General features: G+C 41.4%; 3 protein-coding genes across 15 annotated transcripts in view; 1 reads left to right on the forward strand and 2 right to left on the reverse strand.

Annotated features, from left to right (window-relative positions):
* Positions 1-224: 224 nt before the first annotated feature.
* ankrd29 (ankyrin repeat domain 29) lies at positions 225-4,452 on the reverse strand. The gene is made up of 10 exons (XM_058073384.1): positions 4,288-4,452; positions 3,966-4,076; positions 3,138-3,236; positions 2,893-2,991; positions 2,702-2,800; positions 1,833-1,931; positions 1,664-1,762; positions 1,469-1,564; positions 688-786; positions 225-620 (listed from the first exon to the last, which is right to left on the reverse strand). The coding sequence occupies exons 1-10, from the start codon at positions 4,297-4,299 to the stop codon at positions 498-500; spliced, it is 936 nt and encodes a 311-aa protein (XP_057929367.1). The 5' UTR covers positions 4,300-4,452; the 3' UTR covers positions 225-497.
* Positions 4,453-5,793: 1,341 nt separating this feature from the next.
* On the forward strand, positions 5,794-23,702 carry lama3 (laminin, alpha 3). Of its 5 annotated transcripts, none has more exons than XM_058073033.1 (37): positions 5,794-6,032; positions 7,582-7,695; positions 8,702-8,814; positions 8,910-8,993; positions 9,095-9,195; positions 10,194-10,345; positions 10,416-10,526; positions 10,993-11,104; positions 11,199-11,369; positions 12,224-12,420; positions 12,499-12,615; positions 12,689-12,843; positions 13,813-13,942; positions 14,004-14,100; positions 14,174-14,290; positions 14,374-14,520; positions 15,160-15,311; positions 15,813-15,992; positions 16,063-16,208; positions 16,287-16,449; positions 17,120-17,247; positions 17,318-17,468; positions 17,541-17,645; positions 17,719-17,852; positions 18,295-18,412; positions 19,230-19,358; positions 19,424-19,557; positions 19,627-19,743; positions 19,815-19,953; positions 21,051-21,181; positions 21,316-21,496; positions 21,646-21,798; positions 21,873-22,032; positions 22,110-22,237; positions 22,318-22,408; positions 23,254-23,367; positions 23,450-23,702. In XM_058073033.1, exons 1-37 carry the CDS (start codon positions 5,874-5,876, stop codon positions 23,596-23,598), a joined length of 4,980 nt encoding a protein of 1,659 aa, XP_057929016.1. In that variant the 5' UTR covers positions 5,794-5,873; the 3' UTR covers positions 23,599-23,702. The 5 variants fall into 5 exon arrangements, 4 of the variants coding, with proteins under 4 accessions (XP_057929016.1, XP_057929015.1, XP_057929017.1 ...); XM_058073032.1 differs by having other exon boundaries at positions 10,188-10,345; positions 23,450-23,701; XM_058073034.1 differs by lacking the exon at positions 5,794-6,032 and having other exon boundaries at positions 7,472-7,695; positions 8,702-8,840; positions 10,188-10,345; positions 23,450-23,701.
* The window catches only part of osbpl1a (oxysterol binding protein-like 1A), a 40,239-nt gene continuing 38,374 nt past the window's right edge, over positions 22,786-24,650 (reverse strand). For 4 of the 9 annotated variants that reach the window (XM_058073041.1, XM_058073038.1, XM_058073044.1 and 1 more), the window contains one exon: positions 22,790-24,425. In XM_058073041.1, the coding sequence (XP_057929024.1) occupies positions 24,323-24,425 (103 nt within the window). In that variant the 3' untranslated portion in view covers positions 22,790-24,322. Of the gene's footprint in view, positions 24,426-24,650 lie in introns of all 9 variants that reach the window. The other 5 variants (XM_058073043.1, XM_058073042.1, XM_058073039.1 and 2 more) reach the window with 4 other exon arrangements.

The raw sequence follows: 24,650 nt of genomic DNA on the forward strand, positions 1-24,650 counted from the left end.
ATATATATATATACACACACACATACATATATATACATATATATGTATATTTATATAACTAATATATATATAACCAATTAACTAATCGAACTTAACATCTTCCTGTTTATATATTCCTCAAAACGCAAAAACTAGTCTATGAGAAAAAAAAATTATGCCCCTTGTGAATATCAGTCATGACTGTATAAAGCTTATCAAAGAAGACAAAGTAATGGAATCACCCTTGTTGCATCTGGATTTTATTATTTACATCCAAAAACATGCACACTATTACTTATTAAACATAAACTGTAATGGATGTATCAAAAAGCCAAATCAAGAGTGATAAAAATACTGAACTATTATGACAAATATGATAGTGATGGTACACATTTTGCCTGGATTGTTATTTGTGCTGTACTACATAGAATTCAGTTATGGCAGTTCCACTGCAGGCCCAGTTTAAGCAAGCACAAGATAATGCTTTATTGTCGTTTTGACACAGTTTTGCTCTCCTTTCAGTGCAGGCAGACGCGCAAGCAGGAGCCATGATTGTCATCCACGGCCACGTTTAAGGCTTTCGGGCGCAAAGCTCTCAGTATACGTTGGCTTTTGGTCACATCGGCCGGGAATTCATTATTCTGTAAAAAATACAGGAGCAAAAATGGGGTTGTTGTTATTTGCCTGAAAGGTCTGCATGCTCGCTACCTTGTTGGCAAGCATGGGGTCTGCATTGGCGCGGAGCAGAAGTTGAACACTTTGGAAATTCCCTCCCAGGACAGCAGCATGGAGGGCCGTGGAGCCATTCTGGGGACAAAGAAAGATAACAAAAGTACCATAAATGCTTCAATTACCACCGCTTTAATTAACCGCCAGGTACATGGTTTACAAAAGTACATAACTACCAAGGGACTTTCATTAGCACTGAGTCAAAAAACATAGGTATAAACAGCAGTGGCTGTAGGATACCTCCTTACGTATGTACCTTTAAAAAATTAACTCCACAAGTTGGCGGTATCTGATCTGGCAGTATCATGTGTGGTCAGCATCCTGCAGCACTAACCACCTTATCAGCTTCTCAATAGTATTTCAAATCTTGGGGGGCGTGAAAACATTTCTGGCCGCTAGAAAATTATCGAGAACCAATGCGTTGATGAGACATTACCTTGATTTGCACTATGGGACAGACACCACATTATGTTGGAGTACAATGAACTTCCCAAATGCTAATGAGAGTTTTTATGTCATATTATCGCTTATCATGTCTATTATTTTAGGTAATAGTAGTGTAAAGGTGACTTCTACAGAGCTCTAATAATGCAATGTTAAAGAAACATTTTTAGAAGGTCATAAACATGCTCTAGAATTATGGAAATATTCCATTTATTAATACTGAATCTTCTTATTGCTGTTGACTCTGGAAACAATTAACTGCAATAAAATTAATGTACTGTTTCGTTCTCATCTCTCGTCATTTCGTTGGGACTACCTTGAGGAGGCCAAGTGAAGGAGAAAACTTGAGTAGCTCCTCGATGACATCATTGTGTCCCTTCATAGCTGCTTTAAATAACGCTGTGGAGCCATCCTGGTGACACAGATAATTTCAAATCAGAAAAGCATCAGCAGCATACATCCTATTTAGTATTCTATAAGCATTCCAGTAATCTTCCAATGAGGCACATACTTCTCTGTAGGCGTCCCTATCTGCACCACGTAAAAGGAGCACCCTCACCGCGTCACTGTGTCCCATCTGGGCTGCCATCCACAGGGGGGCAGTGCCATCCTGCAGGATGGAAAGAGCAGTATTATGAAGCGATACAATTCATCAACAGAATAAAAAGGTTTGCCAGTACCTCTCTTGGATGATTCACCTTGGCACCAGATGCCAGCAGGTGGCGGATGACGGTCACATGACCCCCCTGTGCCGCCAGGAACAGCGGGGTGGCCCCGTCCTAAGGTACAAAAACATCTTACGATAGGTGTTATAGTAAAATGCACAATAGTGATTGCATTGCCAAATGAAGTGTGTCCATCAGCGTGTATTAGTCAACTTCCACCAGCCTATAGAAGACGTAAGTGGAATGCTAATTAATTTACTATCATGTCACATTGGAGCCAAAGTTGGGCACTCGTGATCGCTGCTCACAGTTATGAAAGTAGATCTAAGCTAACAAGTTAGCTCACTGGTTATTGTGAGAAAGTGGTTAGCGCCCAGGCCACACAGCTAGTTCGATTCCATCCTCGGCCATCTCTGTGTGGAGTTTGCATGTTCTCCCCGTGCATGCGTGGGTTTTCTCCGGGAACTCCGGTTTCCTCCCACATTCCAAAAACAAGCTAGGTTAATTGGTGACTCCAAATTGCAAATTGTCCATAGGTATGAATGTGAGTGTGAATGGTTGTTTGACTATATGTGCCCTGTGATTGGCTGGAGACGAGTACAGGGTGTACCCCGCCTCTCGCCCAAAACAGCTGGGATAGGCTCCAGCACACCCATGACCCAAGTGAGGATAAGCGGTAGAAATAAATTATGAATGAATGAACTTCCTATGGGTAAATTGTTTATTATGTAGGTTCCACTGTACATGTATACAGCATGTCTAAATAACTACTTTACATGTGAGTGTGTCTTTGGTGTGGCTCAGCAAGACCAGCAGGAACCAGACAGACTGGATTCCAGAGGCTGAGACACTCGCATTAGATCAAACAGCCAAACCATGCTAACATTCAGCTCATCGTGAACGTTGGCGCCATTCTTCAACAGTGTGTCCACCACTTTGGCATGGCCGTGCTGCGACGCGGCAGTGAGAGCAGTGCCTCCTTCCTGCCAAGAAACCAGAGGTGAAACCGTGATGCGATGCGGTATCGCTTTATGTCCAACATATACATCATCTAATCAGCATCAGCCCAGCTCACCTTTGTCTGGAATTCAGTGGAAGCTCCAAATTCAAAAAGGAGCTTGACAACGTCATTGTGACCTTGCTGGGAGGCGAAGAACAGAGCGGTCGAACCTGTCTGGAAAAACCATAAAGAAAGTTTTATTCATACCTGTGACACACACCATCATTAGGTACACTGATAATGTGCAATACAAGAGCTGTATCAATAATTCTGACTTGTGTTTGCATGTAATGTCAAGGTATATTTTTCCATCATCATACCTCTCTCTGGTAGTTGATGTCAGCTCCTTGCATGATGAGTTCTTTGACACACTCTCTGTGGCCGCTGTAGGACGCCACCATCACGGCTGTGGTTCCACACTGAAAGCAAATAGTGATAGTAGAACAGTCATAAAATCAAATCAAATGAAGTCATTATAATAAAAAAACATGAGTCTGGCCAGCGCACAGAGGTCGAGTGGTTAGCGCGCAGACCTCACAGCTAGGAGATCAGGGTTCAATTCCACCCTCGGCCATCTCTGTGTGGAGTTTGCATGTTCTCCCCGTGCATGCGTGGGTTTTCTCCGGGTACTCCGGTTTCCTCCCACATTCCAAAAACATGCTAGGTTAATTATCGACTCCAAATTGTCCATAGGTATAAATGTGAGTGTGAATGGTTGTTTGTCTATATGTGCCCTGTGATTGGCTGGCGACCAGTCCAGGGTGTACCCCGCCTCTCGCCCAAAGACAGCTGGGATAGGCTCTAGCACCCCCTGCGACTCTCGTGAGGAAAAAGCGGTAGAAAATGAATGAATGGATGAATGAGTCTGGCCAGCTTCATTTATTTGAATTGCTGCACACAGCTTTTAATAATAAACTAAAACTAAAAACACAATAAAATAACAGTATGTAACTGAAAGTAACAGTAGTAACGTTATTATTATCACTGTGACAATAGCATGCCAATAGCATAATGACATCATGGATAAGTCGGTAAGTTGTGCAGAGAAGTACACGTATGTACTGTGACTGTGTATAATAAGTATGTGTGTACAGGTATCTTTGTAGGCGTTTATGCACTTTTTTGTTAAATGGTTATAGAGCTTATACTTTATCTTTGCAGTCTACGTCCACACGTCCACTGTTGAGCAGCAGCTGGAGTAGAGCCAGGTTCCCCTTGTGGGCGGCCCAGAACACAGCATTGGACAGCGGTGTGTCCTTCTAGAGGGCACACACACACACATAAACACAAATGCAACCATCCAATATTTCTGATATGTAATGGGTATAAATAAATAAATAAATAATAATAATAAACACACACATGCATACGCAAACACAGCAAACAGCCAATCAAATTACACATGCGAAACGTACAGACATGTTACAAGAGAGAGTAGTTGGGCAGCACATACAACAACAGAAATTTGACCTTAAAAGACATCCTGCTGTCTTCATTCGCGTCTCATGTTTCGTCCTTGTCGTTCATCCTGAGCGGCTTTGCTGTCCCTTGTTTGGGGTGTAGGTGAACATCCCAACCTGCACGACAGACATGCAGTCAGCAAGCAAGCTACTCTTCCTTTACTGCATTGCTGCATGGAGCTTCACCTTTTGGCCGCTGGGGTGCGCTGCTGACACACTCAAAAGTTGGCAAACCAGCCCGGAAGTAGTTCTCTCACATCAAATACACAGGTTCCAAATACACAGTACACACCGTTTTTGTTTTAATTGCCTTTTCTACATCACGTATAGTAATATATGCAGTAAAATAGTAAAGTATATGACATATAGCCCCACATACAATAATCAGTGTGTTCCGAAAGTGTGAATCTTTTTCCACATTTGGTTTTGTTTGAAAATGTATTACAATAATCCCTCGTTCATTCATTCATTCATTTTCTACCGCTTATCCTCACAAGGTTCGCCGGGGGTGCTGGAGCCTATCCCAGCTGTCTTTAGGCGAGAGGCGGGCCCATGTACTTGCTGTGAATATTTATGTTCATATGTGCATGTTCTTAGTTTTTATATTTTAAATGTGCAAATATTAAAATATTTGTCATGCCGTCATTGTGGAGTGTTTGGTGTAGAATTTTGAGGGAAAAAATGAATTGATTCCATTTTGGATAAGAGTGTAACATAGCAAAAATGTGAAAAAGGTGAAGGTCTGTTTATAACCACATGGCACTTTACCACTTACCCTCAATAGGGTCGCGGGTATGCTGGAGACTACATTTACAAGGAGTTTTTAACTGAACCTTCCTTGGTCCATGTTCCACCTCTCTACAAAGTTTTGTGGAAATTAGTGGAAATTAGTTTTTTATTAAATTAGAAATTAGTTCTATGTGATCTAACTATTGAACTATCAAACTATTAATGAATATTAATCATGAATATACGACAAGCCTTATTGCAGCCCCAACAATGTGAGCCATGCCGTGCTGCTAGTTGGCTTTGGTGCTGAAGGAGGCAGAGACGACTGGATCATTAAAAACAGGTTGGTACCCTTCTCCTCCAAACAATACCTAAAATGCCCCTCAACTTGATGTTCCTTTCATTTCTGTTGAATTTCCAGTTGGGGTAGCAGCTGGGGTGAAGGCGGCGACATGAGGATGATCAGAGATGTGCAGCATAGCCAGCTACGCTTTGTATCCTGTGCTGTGATTTGATGTTCTACGGTACATCCATGTCTAAAAGCTGACAAATGCAGTTGGATTTATGGCGGTTGTACTGCAAAAAAATGTTTTCTGTTCCCATTTTGCACCTCGTCTTGATCTGCAGGAGAAATATTAAAATGGTTGCATTTGTCTTCCAAGTGTACTTTTCTCCTTCTTCTCCGTGTTCTGTGTTCAACCACACCTCACTGAACTTTGAACCCTTAATGCACACCTGTCTGCACTTTCCCTCACTTTCCCTTCCACTACGTCCTGCCTGTCTCCTGCAAAAAGCTCCAAGGTTCACCTGAGTTGACCTAAGAAGAAGGCTCGGCATTGCTAATGCGCCCAAATGGACGAATGAATCATGTCGAGGAAATTGATATCCTTGTTTTGTGCCGCACTTTGGCTGTGGGTGCTCTCTTTTGCATCTGTTAGAACCTTTGCTGTGCACCAGAGGCCATGCAGAACTGGACGCTTCTGTGATCCATCTCTCAGCGACCACACAGGAGGTGTCGTCGGACAGGTAATATTGGCTTCATTTTTATCAGGTACGCCATCTTATTCAATATAAGAGCTGTATCAAAAAATATGGCAGATAAGGATGGCCTCTGACAAAACTCATATATCACAAGTACTTTTTAAAACTTATAATGACTTATAATGAATTATGAAATAATGAGTGCATGAGTGGAGTGGCAAGGAAAGCATATGTTCATTTATTAATTAGCATATTGAACAACTGCAGCAACAGAACCAATGTTGGAATAGCAGTACTGCTCAACTTGTATTAACACAGCTGATAAGTTTATTGTAAACAACACGGCAAGTATAATATAAAGAAGAATTTTCACATCAACAGCTGAATAGCGCAACCAGCAGAGGTAGATCAAGCTGCTGGAAGATGACCACTCATGTTACTTCAAATGCAACTACTCCCATATTGTAGCGATATACTAAAGCACTCTCTGATTGGCTGTAAGAAATCCCATGGTTCTACTCCCATACAGGCTGTGTTAGCACACTTCCACAGTATTTATTGTGTTTCTTTTTATTTTATTTTACTGTCCATGTACTCTCATTGTCACACAGTTTTCTGTGATAGTTTGGTTTCTTCCTTTTGCCAGGGACTACAGATGTAAAGTAGCCTTTTGCAATTTCTGGCATATTTACATGTAAGTGTTCATGAATATGCACAGTCCCTTTTTAAATACATAAACACACATACTTACACAGTATTTTGAGGGCGTAAGTGCATTCACTCATTCATTCATTAATTCATTTTCTACCGCTTATCCTCACGAGGGTCGCGGGGTACACCCTGGACTGGTCGCCAGCCAATCACAGGGCACATATAGACAAACAACCATTCACACTCACATTCATACCTATGGACAATTTGGAGTCACCAATTAACCTGGCATGTTTTTGGAATGTGGGAGGAAACCGGAGTACCCGGAGAAAACCCACGCATGCACGGGGAGAACATGCAAACTCCACACAGAGATGCCCGAGGGTGGAACTGAACTCGGGTCTCCTAGCTGTGAGGCCGCCGTGCAGCCCAAATAGATTATTATTTATCAAATATGGTCAATCATTTTGTTGAGTTATGGACTTCATCAAACTCATAAGGTTGCCTCTCTTATTTAGCCACAAAAGACAGATTTATTCTTTTTGTTTGACTTTTTTATACACTACCCTCCCATTTTCACTGAGAAACTATATTTGCCATTCCTTTACAGCGCCTTCCTGTCTCTTGTGGCCGATTAGAATTTCCATTATGTTTCCCTTATTTTATAATGCATGTTGACACAAATGCTTTTTCTTGTGTTTTTTTGTGACTCCCTCATTGAGCCACAATTTGCCGTATCGGAGCGTGTGACAAATAGAGCTGCTAGTAAGTGTGACACAAGGATTTAACAGCCCATCCAGGTGCAATGTATCACTCTGCGCTCTGATTACTGTGCCATGATGATTCATCATGGTGTGGGTCAAGCGGTGTTGGAGAGTGTTTGCTCGTGTTTATTGACCCACAATCAGTGTTTGAGTATATATGTGTATGTGTGTCCTTGCAGAAGTGCACTTCAGGCTTCTACAGAGATTGGACTGGACCGAAGCAAGGTCAATGTGTGCCTTGCAGATGCAGTGGACTCTCAAAGGAGTGTGACGAGCGTACGGGGAAATGTGTGGTTGGTACACGCACAAACGCTTAAAGCTTCATTCCAGCATAACTCTTGATCCTGTTTCAGCTGAGTTTGTGACTTGTAGTTATCTGCCAAAACGCTAGGGGGAGTGTTGCTCTTGCTGACAAGCTATTTAGCTTCATGTATAGTTGTAGTAGTCAACAATAGCGACTGAAGCAGTATCTGGGTCGTTTGTGGAGCTGTAACTATCATTATCATTTGTATGTTCATTTTCCAGTTAGCTTACAATACAACACATAAACTACATAAGTCCAACTGTCTTCTAAATGTTTTTTTATGATCAAACGTCCATAGCTTCTAACCAAAAGCTAGCTTGCAAACAACATAGCCCCCTGAAGTCAGCTACATCGGTTGACTCAACATAAAACACATTTTTTTTTCAATAGTTTTACATGTATGGAACAATTCTAAAAGCACATAAATGATGAATAAAGGGGATAAATGAACATAACTATTTTTCCATTTGTTATGAGTTATTTCTTGAAACTAATTAAATTCAATAGAGTTTTTCTCCTTAATCAAAATGGCTGCATGGCAAAACAGGAAGGTGGTGTACTTGTGCTGTGTCTCGCTGCCACATTGTGTCTTCGGGAGCACTTACATCAAGAATCAGTTCTTCAAAGTAAACTTAGATGTTCATGTATCCCTTTCATTCATCATTTGTGTGTATTTATATGAATTGTAAAACTATAAATGGAAAACTATAAAAAAACAGGGATGTCCCGATCTGGGTTTTATGCTACCAATACCAAACCCGATCATCTGTGAATCGGCTGATACTAATACCGATCACATAGATGAAGTATAAATGTTTAAATGTACTACTGGCTATATTAGGTCACCAAGGTTTTTTTCTTGTGAGAGCAACTTTTACAAAATGAAAATGGCCAAGAGCTACTCATTTTTTATTTTCATAGCTTATTTTCATAACTTAGGCTCAGTATATGTTTCTGAAGCAGATGCTGCGATATGTTATCTGAACAATCTCCAGAATTGTCAATTCCACTCCGCGGGCGACCACTGTGAGCGATGCCAAAAGGGTTACCATGGCGATGCTGCCAACAAGACCTGCCGTGCTTGCCCTTGTCCCTTTACCTGGAACAAGTTAGTCCTTGTTCAAGACCCACAATGCACGTACAAGGTAATAATACAAGCCTGCTCTAGATACAGTATGTTCTCATGCTGCTTCTCCATTCTAGCTGGGCGTTGGCCTGCCAGGACATTGGCTCTGGAGTGGTTGAATGCTTGTGTAAGCCTGGCTACGCAGGATCCAGATGTGAGAGGTTTGTTGCAAGTGGACTCACATTGTCTGCACATCTGCATATTTATATTGGAAAAAAACCCACACAGTCAATTCATTGTTGGTTATTTTCCTGTGTTGAAGATGTGCATTTGGTTACTACGGAAACCCGCTGGTGCGTGGAGGCAGCTGTAAGCCATGTAACATCAACGACAGGCTGAATGTTTGTCATTCCCTGACCGGAGGTAAACTATTTAGTAGGGATAGAATTGTTGCCAACAGTGGATTTGAGACCTCTGCCGAGAACGGTGGCCCTTTACAGATACTACCCACCTAACTTTCTGATGTCATTTTTACTTATGCGGCACTTCCTATTGGTAGTGCTTTGGCTCCAGCATACCAGCGACCCTCGTGAGGATAAGCGGTATAAAAAATGGATGGATGGAGACAAGCATGATTTTTATTGATGTTTTAAATAGCTTATTTTCTCTGATTCCATCCATCCATTTTCTATGACGCTTATCCTATGCTGGAGCCTATCCCAGGTGACTTCGGGCGAGAGGCGGGGTACACCCTGGACTGGTCGCCAGCCAATCACAGGGCACATATAGACAAACAACCATTCACACTCACATTCATACCTATGGACAATTTGGAGTCGCCAATTAACCTAACATGTTTTTGGAATGTGGGACGAAACCGGAGTACCTGGAGAAAACCCACGCACACCTTCCTGATCCCCTGACTGTGTGGCCAACATGCTAATCACTCCACTGTGCGGCCTTTGTCTGAATACATCTGTTATATTGGGTAATCCCAGTGTAAAGGTGACTGTGGGGTGTCATGTCTTGCTAAAAAAACATATTTAGAAGGTCAGAAGTCAGAAACAGGTTTTCTATGCTCTAACTACAAAAATATTCTGTTTTATAAATAAATAATCCTATTTCACGAAAAATCAAGGTTGTTTCTGGAACCAGTTAATGGTGATAAAGGAGGTATTATTGTATTGTGTATTTAAAATAAACAATAGAATGGTGCTATAGAAATATTGTTGGTATTAATACAATGTTGCTCGTAGAGTGCATCCCCTCTGGTGACAGCAACTCTGAGGAACACAGTGGGCTTTTCCATGTTACTTCTACTAATATAAAAACCACAATAAACACAGTAAAGGCTTGATATTGGACCAAGAGGGTTGCAGTAACAGTAATGCTGCACCTCTGTACTTGTTATCAAGTGACAGGATTGGAGGTCTGCCACAAAGCTTTGCTGCTCGACTTGAGGAGTAACAAGAGTGGCCTGCGTAGGCTGTTGCTGCAGCTTCAGAGCATCCATCGCATCTCTGGTTCTATATCTAAGCTGAGAAGCCTTCAGGAGAACATCTCTGTCACAGAGGTATCTATCCACCACACAAAACTACTGCTAATTTGGCTTCAAATTAGTTGGTATTGTTACTGTACTGCAGAGTCTGGTGAAGAGGTTCTTCACTGCTGAAAAACATCTGGACCTTAAGACTGAACAACAGGAAGAAGACGTCAACACGGTCCAAGAAGACTTGGACCAGCTCATGGACGTGGTATAAATCACCTGACTTGTACCTAATTAAACTTGGTGCTCTAAAATTCAACCACAATGCCTTTTGGGTCTTGAATTCCTGAAAAGCCCGTTAAGAAAAAGTAGCTGACTACATTAATGATAATGTTACATACTTCTTTCAATTTTGTCATGCACTCCAAATTATCATTAAATTAAAATCACTAACAAGCTCATACAGTTGAGGTAATAGGTATAATTAGACTGTTGTAGAATGAGAATGAGGCTCTATCCTACATTTGCAACTTATGAGTCTGCTGAAAATGTTGTTTCAATGTATTCATTATTTATCTGTACATTTTACTACATTGGTGGAAGATAAAGTAGCAGTAAAAATCACTCAGTAAAACTGGTTTTCCTTTATGTAAGTAACACCATGTGTGTTGAACATTCTTGCAGATTAAAGATGATGTATTCAACAATATAGAAACAGTTTGTCTTCTTTGTAGGCCCTTCAAGTGTCCTCACATGCAAAGGAGGCCTTACAGAATGGGGAGAAGACAAAAATCAAGGTAGAGAATCCATTCAGTGATGCAAACGCTCTCCTGGCATCGATACAAGGTATGCCATTAAACACACTATGACACCGCCGCAACACATACTATATATGACACGTCACCCCAAATGATACGGTATGTCTGCTATTGTTTGGCAGATTTAATAAAGCGGCCAAGTGATGCTGTAGATGTCATCGCGCTCTACGGTAAAGACGAAATCACCATGATGACAGAGGAGGCTCGGCGTCTTGTCGCAGAGGAAATGAATGAGAGAGGATGTGCTGCCCGTAGAGGCCGAGCCCGTCATGAAAGGAAGAAGGCACAGACATGTGATTAATATCTTTTTTTTCTTCATGAAGGATGCCCAATTTACATACAAGTAAGACTGTTGAGCTTTAGCATTGGGCTGCACTAAATCTTAGTACAGGTAAAGAAGTAGAAAAATGTAACCAACACATGACCCCTTTCATCAGATATCCTTTGACATTGTTGTGGGAAAAAAATAATTCTAACTAAGAAAGAGACTGCCTGAAATACAGACAGAACGAGAGCAGTTTATTATAGCTTTGCAAAAAGGTCAGACCATAGAGTGGATGCCTGGTCAGCTGTGGCTTTCTGATTCCAACCCTTACACGTCACTGAAGTTCACTCAATATTATACTTCATGAAATCACTCCTAGGTTCCGATTTGTCTGGCGAGAACACTTTTAAAAAGAATGATAATTCTTCTGACTTTGATGTCAATGTATTTTTCCTGGACTCCCTAAAGTCCAGGAAAGTGTGTCCCTCTTTGACAACATGGTCTTTATTAACATGTCTATTGGCCCTATTGGCTTGGTGTAGTGGTTAACATTCTGGACTTCGCAGCAAACGCCTCGGTTTCGAATCTCCACTAGTGAGCATCATTGGTATTCATCGGAAAGGGCACCCGGAATATAAAGTGCTCTAGCCAAAAATCAGTATGCGGATGAGAAAAAAAAAGATCCGCTGTGGGGACTCTGTAATCGGGAAAAAGCTGAAACAAACAAACATTGGCCCTGTTGGCTGCTAGCTGCTAAACTAATGTGAGCTGGAGGTCATGAAAAGAATTATGGTAGTCCAATCTACTCTAATATAAATAGCAATATGACAACCAGGTATGAACTAACTGATATTAAAACCAGTGCTTCAATGTTCTCCTCAGTATTGGAGAAAGTAAACAAGATGGCCACCACAGGAACCAGCCAACTGACAGAGAGCCAGACTACTACTACCAACTCCCTGATGACCTCAGAGGTTCTTCTCAAGAAGATGGCTGATCTGCTATCAGGTGCAGATGATGCAGTGAGAAGGACACAAGATCTTAATTTGAATAACACTTCCATCCTGCATCACGTGCAGGTAACCTTGAACACATGTGCAGCTCATAATACATGAAGTACTTCCATTGTGTGTTTAACATTACCTGCCCAACACCAGCATGATCATCATCATGCCACTCTGGAAACAAACTCTCTCATTCTTGTGAGAGGGAGGACTGCACTTCAGATGGACAACATCACCAACATCTTTTCAAAGCTGGAAGGTATCAAACATGTAAGTAAGCGTCTTCGCCTTGAGTAGTTTTTGTTGTGTTCATTGGAATGAGTTTCCGGTTACTGTGCTGCAGGTGTTGGAGGAAGACTCTGCTCAGTTAGATGGCGCCAAGCTGCAGCTCTTAAAGAGCACTGATAGCATCTTCCATATCCTGGCCAAAGCGGAGATGATAAGCGAGGCTGAGAAGCATGCAGAGGACCTCAGCAGACTGGCCACAGACATGCAACAGTGGGTTACTAGTTGGTTTCTTCATTTACTTCATGTGCTCTCCTGTTGGGAGTGTCGACAAGCTACTTTAGAAAGCTATCCAATGCAATGGAGAGCCCCACACTTTCAAAAGGTTCTGCACAAATCAATTATTTTTGTGTAATCTAGCAAACATACTAGTGAATGACATTAATGCTGAGTCAGAGAGGAATTAATGGAAACTATTATATTTTTATTTGTATTAAATAAAAAAGATACAATACTGATCCCTTAGGGGAAGTTTTCCTCCTAATTTATTCATGTATTGAATTATTTACCATTTTCATTTCATGACTTCGTTCAATAGACCCAAGGGAAAGTCATATATAAATTAAAAAAAAAGTTATACAGCATAATTTATTATACCACTGACACCCCGAGGTTAAGATTTTATTTATTAATTTATTTTCAAATACTTCATTATACTATACATTATTTATTATGCACATGATCCCAGGGGTGAATTTTGCATCTGAGTTCTTTGTTTGTTTAAATACACTAATTTATTAATAAGTTTGTCTCAGAGGGAAAGATTTTATTATTTTTTCTTATATTTTTTAATTATAATGTACTCAACTTTAATTCATTATGCTCATGAGTTTTCATGTTCCTCCCGTGCATGCGTGGGTTTTCTCCGGATACTCCAGCTTCCTCCCACATTCCAAAAACATGCTAGGTTAATTGGCGACTCCAAATTGTCCATAGGTATGAATGTGAGTGTGAATGGTTGTTTGTCTATATGTGCCCTGTGATTGGCTGGCGACCAGTTCAGGGTGTACCCAAAGACAGCTAGGATAGGCTCCAGCACGCCCGTGACCTTCGTGAAGATAAGCGGTAGAAAATGACTGACTGACCAAGCTGGAAATCACTGCTTTTATGCAATAGAGCCCCAATAGGAAATGTTAGCATACAACACAACAACAACAATCTCTGTTCTCATTGTTATTGCAGAGTCCTCCATGAATTCAACACCACCAGGCAGCTCAGTGAGGCAAACACGTTTGACAATATCACAACCAACATGGAAGATGCAGCAATGGTTGCACATCAATCCAACATGGCCGCCACCGAAGCCTTAAAGGTGAGTCAATTGTTGGGATGGTATAATGTTTTATAAAGTCCTTTCTATTACTGTGAATTAGGACGTGATGCAGGGATGTGTGCCTGTGACAACGGAACTGACCCATAATGCAACTCTGTTATGGGAAGGAGCCAACACCACCCATAATGTCCTCAGAAGTATGGAAAATAACACATTTTAAATCAGGTTGTCATGTTTGTGAATGATGTGATGATGTCATGCATGGATCAGTGCTCTCACAGTCAGTCAACATCCACAAAGAAGTTGTGCAAAGGCAGAAAGACAACGCAGAAACAATGCCATTTTACCTCTCCAGAGCCAGCAGTGACCTGAAAAGGCTCCAAAAAGGTCAGTGATTCACTTTTGTTGCATAAGTGAGGGAGCATCCACTGCCAGAATCCCTGTGGGTGGATTGTGTTCTTGATTTTTAGAGGACATGGACACCCTGATAGAGTCTGCCAACAGGGCTGCCTGGACTGCAAACGCCACTGTTGGTCATGTGACACACAGGCTGAAGAATATAAGACAGGAAATTTTAAACATCACCATCGTGGTTTTAAATGATACATGCCAAGCTGGTAAGTGATCATTATTTATGAGGACCTCAATAACATATTTAAACATTCTGAGCTTTAGCTCTAGAAATTACAAGTACATTAAATGTTTTTTTTTATTTACTGCTTTTCAACATTCAACATTATATTTTAAATGAACAAAATATATAGATATACGTATGGGAAATTATAATAAATGTTGCTCGTGAATAAAAGCATTCTTGATCTTCCAGAATCTGCACCTATACCAATTGTATTTTCTTGGATTTCCAAAAGGGTGTGTTTTAATTTACGGCCTGCATCAGGCAAGCCCACTCCGCTGTGATTGGTCCCAGTCCCAAGCATTCCTGAAGACTTCTGTACTACTGCTGAACCCCACTTTCTTTGGAGAACTACTTGAAATGTGGTTAGGGTTTACTGGTAGTTCTTTGCAGGACTACCATAATAAAACCTACCCTCAAACCTAAACAAATACTCCTTGCTAACACTTTGAAATCTTCAACAAAGCTGCGTAGCGAGGGCCGGGGAAGGTGTTTCGGTGGGGGATAGGGCCCACATCTAGTGATCACTATTGGCACATGGTAACATCACTAAGAGCCTTGTCATTGAGGATCTTTATCACATGTCAAATGTTACAAATGCTATACCAATGGTGTATTTCAGTGAGGACTTTAAACAAAGCGCTCCCACTGGTGACAGCCAAGCTAGCACACGTGGAGACCCTCAGAGATAAGTGGCCTCCTAGTGACAACCTGACAGAAAACATCAAGAGAATCAAGGAACTGGTCCAGGAGACAAGGAGCTATCTTAACAGGGTGAAGTATTCCTAGGAATGAGCTTCTTTTTTCTGTCCTGGTTTGACACCTGTTTCACGCAATATCAAGGCAAGAACAATGCTGATTTTGAATGATATCTAAGACAAGGTGAAAGATAAACATGGTGTGTGTATGTGTGGCGAGGGGGGGCACTCAGATTATTTTGTCCCGGGCCCAGCCAAAGCTGTCAACGGCCCTGGCTGAGTATAAAGTAAGGATGCTCTGGTTTTAAAGGTTTTATGCAGCCGAGTATTGCAGATCACATGATTAATTACAGAGTATAACATTTATTTATGAGTACTATTGGCCTGGGGTGTGGTATAAAGGGGAAAAGTCACTGGGGCCCAAAAATTACTATGAATGAATTAATACCAATAATTGAACAAGAATAAAGATGCAAAATAGCTAATGTCTTTTTTTAAACCAGTACCACCATCATATGGAGAGTTTAATATGACTTTTCCTCCATGATTTCATCTTGAACTTTCATCATGATTGCAGATCTCCCTTGCCACCCCTTTCAGTGGAAGGGGTCACATTGAGCTTCGGTCACCCAGGAACATTGAGGACACAAAGGCATTCACAGCCATCGATCTTCTCCTCAGTGTGGAAGAAAATTCCCAAAAGTTTGACCACAGCAGGGACAACAACATGTTTGTGTTCTACCTGGGGAGCAAGGACGTGAGTTAACAGCTATAGCGGTCAACACGGCAGACCAGCGAAGCTGATGTCCAGTCCCGTCTTATTTCAGGCTTCAGGAGACTACCTCGGCATGGCCATCAGGCGTAATGTGTTGATTTGCGTCTACAAGTTGTCCGGCGTCATCCACGAGGTGGAAACCAACCAAATAACGACATTCGCCAGCTCCTCCAACTTCGACCGTGTTGTTTTCCACAGGTTGCATCCACCAGCTTAGTGTTTTCATAGTTCTTGACATCTTCCAATTGTTGACTCTAGTGTTAAATATTCCGGCAGAGTTTACCAGGATGCTGAAGTCAACATCACAGCAAATTTCACCTCGCAGTGGCCACTCCATTATGCTCCTAAACGTTACCTTTCAAACATGATGAGCGGCATCCTTCACCTGGATCCACAGCACACTGTGTTCTACGTGGGTGGCTATCCAGATGATTTTAAGGTAAATGCTGTTACCATGAAAATAATGTTGGATCAGGATTATAAGAATAGGCCTGATGTGAAAATACTACTGGAATAAAATCCTAATTTTAAGTGGGAATTTTTTTAAAGCAGAATGTAGAAAAATGTTACACTAGTAATAGTTAATACGACTATACGAAAGCTGTGTTTTTTTATAATGTCAGAAAATTAATTAAATCGGTTAGCGCGCAGACCTCACAGCTAGGAGACCAGGGTTCAATTCCACCCTCGGCCATCTCTGTGTGGAGTTTGCATGTTCTCCCCGTGCATGCGTGGGTTTTCTCCGGGTACTCCGGTTTCCTCCCACATTCCAAAAACATGCTAGGTTAATTGGCGACTTCAAATTGTCCATAGGTATAAATGTGAGTGTGAATGGTTGTTTGTCTATATGTGCCCTGTGATTGGCTGGCGACCAGTCCAGGGTGTACCCCGCCTCTCGCCCGAAGACAGCTGGGATAGGCTCCAGCACTCCCGTGACCCTCGTGAGGAAAAAGCGGTAGAAAATGAATGAATGAAAAATATGTCCAGACATGTTTTTTTTTTACTATATACATGAAAACAAAATTTGCCCATCAAAATAATTAACAAAGCTCATTTTTGAGAACTGTTTATATGCATGTTTGTATTTGTATGCAATCTGACTCTTGCAGCCTCCTCCAGAGGTGCGCTACCCCAAATACAGAGGTTACATTAAACTGTCCTACATCAATGATGAGCCACTTTGCCTTTATAACTACAAGCAAGCAGTCAACATGGAGGCTGACGTGCATGCTCTAATGTAGGTGCTTGCAGAGCCAACTGTGGTAAAATTGAAATGCTGACAAGAAACTCCGCCTGTCCATGCCCAGGTTACCCCGCTCTGAGGTGTCCAATTACTACGAGGGAAGCGGCTACAGCATGGCCTCTGTGAAGGAACCTCACAAGAGTAGGAGACGACTGTTTAAGTTCCACACAAAGAGCCGGGAGACTAACGCCTTGTTGTTCTACATGGGCAACAACGTAGGAAGAAATCTTCTGCGTTAAGACTGTCATTATGTTTTAGTGTTTCATGTTGTGTTTCACATGCATCAGGAGTCATTTTGGTGCCTATTTGTGGCCCGAGGCTATCTGGTGCTTGAAGGTCAACAAGCGGGTGGACGGCGCCAAGTTCAAAGTGATGACAAAGTGTCACTGTTTGTAAGACGAGCTCAGGACACAACAGCAACTTCATTGTCCATATGTCATATTAATAAACTGGGTCTGCTTCCAGGACAGAGACTTCACCATTACCGTAGAGAGCAAGGTAACGGTCCATTACGAAGACAAGCACATCTCCATAAGTCACATTCACGCTCCGTATAAGAGTTTTTTTATCGGAGGTGTGCCGGAATACATCAGAGAGAGGTAACTACAACACAGATAGATACACATGACATAGTGTACAATATCACATACTACAGTATTAATTGGCCCTGTACCCTAGAAACCGCCCATGAATGATACGGGAAAAGGCCGAAATGATACTGTGTCAAAGCCCAGGGCAGTGATACTGATAAACTATAGAGTTTAACCATGTCCAGTATCAGTCCCCGTAGCTGTCCACTCAGAGCGCGCTGCTCTGGTATCGTGCCCGTGAAACAACCAATCAGAGAACAGCGCACGAGAGTGAACACACACTATAAATATTCCTAGTGCTTCTCCAGTCACCAAAAAACCCAAACTTGATTAATGGAACTTTAATTGTCAGACATTGATAAGATAAGACTGTTGATAAAATATTATTGTTGAAATATATATACATATAATATATAATATATACACATCCATCATGTGTCTTTAACCTCAGACATGACATCACAGCTCCACCGTTGAAAGGATGCATGGACCATGTGACTGCTGACGCCCAGATTGTGCAATACGACATAACAATGAGTGTCAGTGACGGCTGTCCCGTCACACAGCTGGTAAAACATGCTCATCATCCACTAACACCATTTAGGAACATTCCATTCCATTGCCACGAGTGTATGGAAAACTTGAAAATCTGATATACTATAGTTTATCAATCAGTGAGGAAAAAGGCTGCATTGTTGTCTATTGGTCACATGTTTTGTTTATTTTTAAAGGATATCTGACAAAGTGATAGGTGCCAAATTTGTACATCCCCACTACATGGGTCCAGCTCAACTCATTTTAGAGCAGTTTGTTTTCCATTTCAATATACGTAGTAATACAAGAATGCCAAGCCTCATTGAATGCATCACATGAATTAAAATAATGACACACATCAAACAATAATAAAGAAAGAGTAGGGTTTCCTGTATTTAATTTTGAACCATAGTAAGGAGACACATTTTATCCAAGAGGAGACTGAGGGCAGCCAAAAAGTGGAAACTGTGGAGTATAAACACTGTGGTATCCAGTGCTAAAGCACAGCAACAGGATAATTCAGTCAAGAGGAGTCTGAGGACAACAAGAAAACAGAGCGGTACGGACCATGGACTTGTGGACACTAAAACCAAGCTGCATTGAACACTTCAGTAGTAAAAGACATGCTCGCCAAAAACTACAATGGAGGAAAACACGGGTCTCCAGGTATTTAATTCCACAATCGGGAGATTCATTTTATACAACAGGAGACTGGAATACTGGAGATTGTAAAACAAAGCTGCATTGAACGCATCAATCAAAATGAGACATTCTAGCAAACAACAATGAGGGAGAATGAGTATCTCCTATCGTATTGGGAAGGTATTAAAGAAATGTCTTTGGTTCATGTAGGGAGTTCGTACAGCTACTGTGCATTCATCCCTATCTGCTGACTCACTCTTCGTACGGGATCACCAGCGAGTGTCTCTGGGCTTTAGGAGCAAACAAAAACATGGCGTCATTCTCAGGAGTGACTCTCAGGTAAAAACCTCAGAAAAAATCTCCAATAAGTCCTGCAGATGATTGCATTCTCTTTTGTTCTGCAGGGCCCTGACGCAGTGTACCTTTCCCTGTCTGACGGCTACCTGGTATTCCAAAGTGCTAATTACAGCTTGATGTCATCTGAAAGGTACAATGATGGAAGATGGCACTACTTGAGTGCTGCGAGGTCGCCAACAAGGTAACATTTATATACATTACTTGATTAGATGATAATACACGCTCACAGTACTAATATACATGTTCTCAGGTTGGAGCTCAGCATAGACAACATCATGCAGGGAAAATCAGCTCATAGAAGACTAGAAGATGGCATAGTGAATGAAGCAGAAGAATTCAGAGGCTGCATCGCTAACATTTATTCCAGGTTTTTAAGGGCAGATCTCATACTGATGTCTGTGTCTGTTATGTTTCATAAAAATCTATCATGTGACACAGGTCGGTTCAGAGTTTTACGCCAATGGATCTAAGCTCTCTGTCGCCAACGGGCGGCATCGCCCTCGGTCAGTGCAGCCTCAGCTTGCCACCTCAGATTGGACGCCCGGTTGTAGATACAAGACCCCAGTACCTCAATTCTGTAAGTCAATTCTGTAAATCTCCAACACCTGCAGTAACTCAACTGTATTCTAACTTCAAACTGATCTCAGAAGAATGTGTGTTTAGTAAAAGAAGTTAAAGTGTTTATTTATCAACTTTGTTTGAAAATATTATATATTGTTTCTAATTATGCTCTACATTTTTTGATTTTGTAGAAAGCAATGTTAAATTAGCAAAAATTACATTTATAGTTCAGGGTGCCAGCCATGATGATTTAGACACTATGAACATCCAGCAGCAACACAACATGTTGGCATGACTACCTACTATTTTGATGAAAAATATACTGAACCAAGTCGACAAACTACCTCAACAACCGTTTATTTACTGCCTTCGCTAAGTGGTATTACCCAACTGGCGCCCCACAAGCCAATCCATGACCGTGAAACATTGTTCCAAGTCATCACAAGGATCTTTGACACACAGTCTGTATTTTAAAACAGCAGAGTGTTCCTGTCAGAGGATCTTGGACTAGTGACCTTTGTCATATAGAGCATCGTTGAAAAGCATTATTGCAGCAGATTCCTAAAAACAGTACAGCGCTCCTGTCATTTACACAATCTTTGACCAGCATTTCTACAGTCGGTGCTTAAAAACAAAAACAGCAGAGGAGTCCTGTCAAAGGATCTTTGACTAGCATTTTGGCAGTGGTCTTTAAAAACAGCAGAACGCTCCTTTTGCGTAAAGGATCTTTGACTTGTGTTTTTACAGTGAGCGCTTAAAAACAGTGGAGTACTCCTGTCACACAGAGGATCTTTTCTCCTGTCGTATAAAGGATCTTTGACAGGCATTTTTGCAGAAGATACTTAAAACAGCTGAGGGCTCCTGTCATATAAACAATCTTTTACTCCCGTATTTGCAGTAGATACTAAAAAACAGCACAGTGCTCCCTTGATGTTGACAATCTTGACATGACAGACTGGAGTTTCTGCAGTAGGTGCCAAAAAGAGTTGCGTTTTTGTAGTAGGTGCTTATAAAAAGCATCACCCCTGTCTGTCTTTGAGTAACATCTTGTCAGTTTTGGCTTAAAAACAAGCGAGTGCTCCTGCATCTCAGCAAATTGCCATTTCTGCTTAGATACACACCAATCTGGAACCTACAGATGGTCAGTGTGGACGCCAACAGCGACTTGACCACCGTGGCTACCTGCTCTCACAGGCTGACAGCTGGCTTGGTTACCAGCTGCCTCAGCAGGACCTTAATTACAGGTAATGTCATGATGGTCACGTCCAGAGACCAAAATAATTCTTGCTGAAGACAAGAATTGCATGATGTTACCTATGTTCATTCAGCTATGTGTCCTCTGACAAATGCTCACTGTTCCTTATCGTCTTCTTCTCAGGCCTCACTTCTCCTTCGATGTGAAGACACAGTCCACTAAGGGGCTTCTCCTCTTTGTAGAAGGGAGAGGATCCGTCCCCCTTCTGGCCCTGTACATGGCAAACGGCAAGATCAAGATGACACTGGGACAAAAGCGAGTCATCCACCACAAGAAGATGACCAACGATGGACACTGGCACAGAGTAAATAACTGTTGCAGGGAATGTTCCAAGACAAAAATAAGATGAAAATTGCTTGTGACTATGTATAGGCTCTACGATTTGTTATATTACATTAGCATCTTGTAGGCTTTAATCAAGCCAAGGGACTTTAGGACTGTTTCTTTTGGCAGGTAGAGTGCAGCGTGGAGAGAAGCACATTCCATCTGCTGGTGGATGGTATCCGTGTGACCGATGGATATTTGCCCTATGACGAGGGCTCATTTTTGGACTTTCACGGTCTTGTGTATCTGGGAGGTCACCCTCAGAGTGCCTACACTGCTAAAGTCTGTCCAGGTCCAACTGCATCAATGGTACAGTATGTGTGCTTGCTTCACATACTGTGTATCTTCTCATCCAGGGTTCTAATATCCCCTCCACCGGCATGTTGGGTTGCATACGTGACCTCAAAATGAATGCTCAAACCGTTGGGGACCCTGTGGTGGGCAACATGGTATCGCCCTGCTCTGAGGGGCTCACCGAGACGGGGACCTACTTCGGTGGAGGTTACATGATCTTAGGTTTGATGTCTCATATGAATGTAACCTTATTGAACATCCATCTGCCTTAAAAATCCATTGAGTTATTCCCTTTCTAGATGATTATCTTACTGTGGGCTCTCACTTTGTGTTGACTTTCGAGCTGCGCCCTCAACATTTGACTGGCCTCATTTTCCATTTTGAAGGCTACAAGAGTAGCTTTAGTGTGTTCTTAATTAAAAGCACGGTAACCTTTCACTATTTTTTTGGACATGTCATTTACTGTATGAATAAGAGACCTTGAGTGACTTTGCTGTCTTTCACTAGGTGGGGGTCACTGTCAATAATGGAAGTGGAGATATCAGCGTCTTAGTGACTCCCCCCGAACTCTGTGATGGAGAGTATCACATCATTAAAGGTATGCAGGTGTAGTGCAGTATATAAAAATTGCAAATATTTGGTCAAAACATTATTTTTCTCCAAAAATTTGAGTATAAGAAAGCTAAGATGCGGCTCCCATTTGCACACCCCTGCGAAAGGAAACGATGCAAGTGGAATGATCTGTTCCAGGGTCAAACTCTGGGCATCATACACATGATGTAGGCCCAACCCAGGGCCAATTAAAAAAAAACTAAACAGTCCATATGTCAACTTTGTGATAAAATTTAGTATTTAAAAATTAGTTGTATGTATTATAGTGTGATATCAAGCGTTCAACATGTACCTTTTTTAAAATGAATTTTAAATGTGACCCTAATCCTCCTTTGTAGTGTTTAATTAAAATGTTACAATAAATAGTAGCATTTAATATCGCTATCAACCAAAATTTAACGAGTCACCCTTTGGTGATGTGTAATGGTGTTTCATTTCAAGTGTAAAAATAAGTTAACTGCTTTATAGGGAATATATATATAAAATGTGTACTTACAGGCTGGGTTTGGAGGATCTTGAAGTATCTTCGTTTTGCATTGGTCTTTTATGCTCAATGTCGCCACAGCGGGGTATGGCTGTTTTCTCACATTTTGGTAAAATTCCAAATTGTCAAGAATTCAGACTTTTGACTTTCAAGGTTCCACTTTGTTATTAACTTTATTACAAAGATTTGAGTATTTTCCATCAAGAAGTGAAATAAAGCTCTCACCATGTTAATATTGGTGGTTATCATTAATAACTGGCAGGAGAAGAGGTCAAGGTCACATACATTAAATGACTTCAATCTGTAAATAATTACAATTACATATGTCATTTCCTCTTTGCACTCAGTTTCCAAACACAAACGAGTTATCCAGCTAACGGTGGACTCCACATCGAAAAAGAAGGCCGTACCTGAAGTGTCCACCTCCAACTCCTCAATACTGGATGCCCTTTACATTGGAGGTATCACAACATTCCTATGCTATGGTGTCTCACAAAGACAAAAAAATATATACTTTCTTACATTTTTGTATGTTTGTTTCAGGCACCCAACAGGCTGATTGTGCCTCTGTGACAACAACGCCATTTGTGGGCTGCTTGCGAAATGTGGCGCTTAACGGCAGGCGTGTTGCATTTGAGACGAGGGCGAGGGTGGTCGGCCATGTTAATATCAACAGATGCCCTGCACCATGAGGAGGATGTGTAGTCAGTGTTCTACTACTACTAGTTATACTAGTTCTGAATTGATTCAACAATTGTGTGTGTTGTTTAAAAAGTCCACTTTCTTTTGCAATAAAAACAATGTTCTCTGTAATCAATATACAGACACTATCTGCAATCATAACAATAGTAATACATTCTTTCATTCACTCATTTTCTACTGCTTATCCTCACGTGAGTCACGGGTGCGCTGGAGCCTATCCCAGCTGTCGGGTGAGAGGCGGACTATTGTTATTTATTATTTTGTTTGTGGTTGTACTTGATGAACCGCACTGCATAATATTGGTAGGTGTTTCTAATATAGTTTCAGCATAAATCAGAGGGATGAAATATGATGCACTGCAGTTCTACAACTAAAACCACAAAATGTGCTTTGAGCTGCACTTTTACTTCCGTCCATGAGGGGGCGTGCTGAGCCTGATGTGACATTGATGTGTAATTGACCTACCCATCTAGGAAAAGATGTGATTTGCAGGATTTTTTCTGTTGTTGGTGGCTCAATGTGTGCTAATATACAGACAAAAAAAACTAAGAATATTTAAAATGGGAAAGAAGCATGCTAAAACATACAAACACACAGAGTGAGCTAAAAGTTCATTATGAACATTTGTTTTCACAGTAAATGAAAAGTAATTAAAGGCCACAGTTAAAAGTTTGCATATTATTCTGGTGAGTAAAATGGAGGCTATGATGTTTGCTAGTAAATGTCTGGTAGATGAGCGTACTCCCTGTCCCAGTATCCACCAGTAAAGAGCCAGTCCTGGGATCTGGTGTGAGGGTTGGAGCCCTGCTGAAACCACCTGACAACAGGAACAGAAGAGGATGTCATTTGGATATATAAATATACAGTATATAGAATTTTTGGGGGACATTGCAATCGTACAGTGTATTTAACATTTAACACACATGCATTATTAGAGGAGGGAGGGGGTTGACTAGATGAAAGCCGCCATGCTGGTAAAAAGTAGAGCAGATCATTGATAAAAGCACACACTGTCTCCCCCCCAGCCCATCTCAACAAGACG

This window comes from Doryrhamphus excisus, chromosome 5 (assembly GCF_030265055.1).
Source record: "Doryrhamphus excisus isolate RoL2022-K1 chromosome 5, RoL_Dexc_1.0, whole genome shotgun sequence".
Lineage (NCBI taxonomy): Eukaryota > Metazoa > Chordata > Actinopteri > Syngnathiformes > Syngnathidae > Doryrhamphus > Doryrhamphus excisus.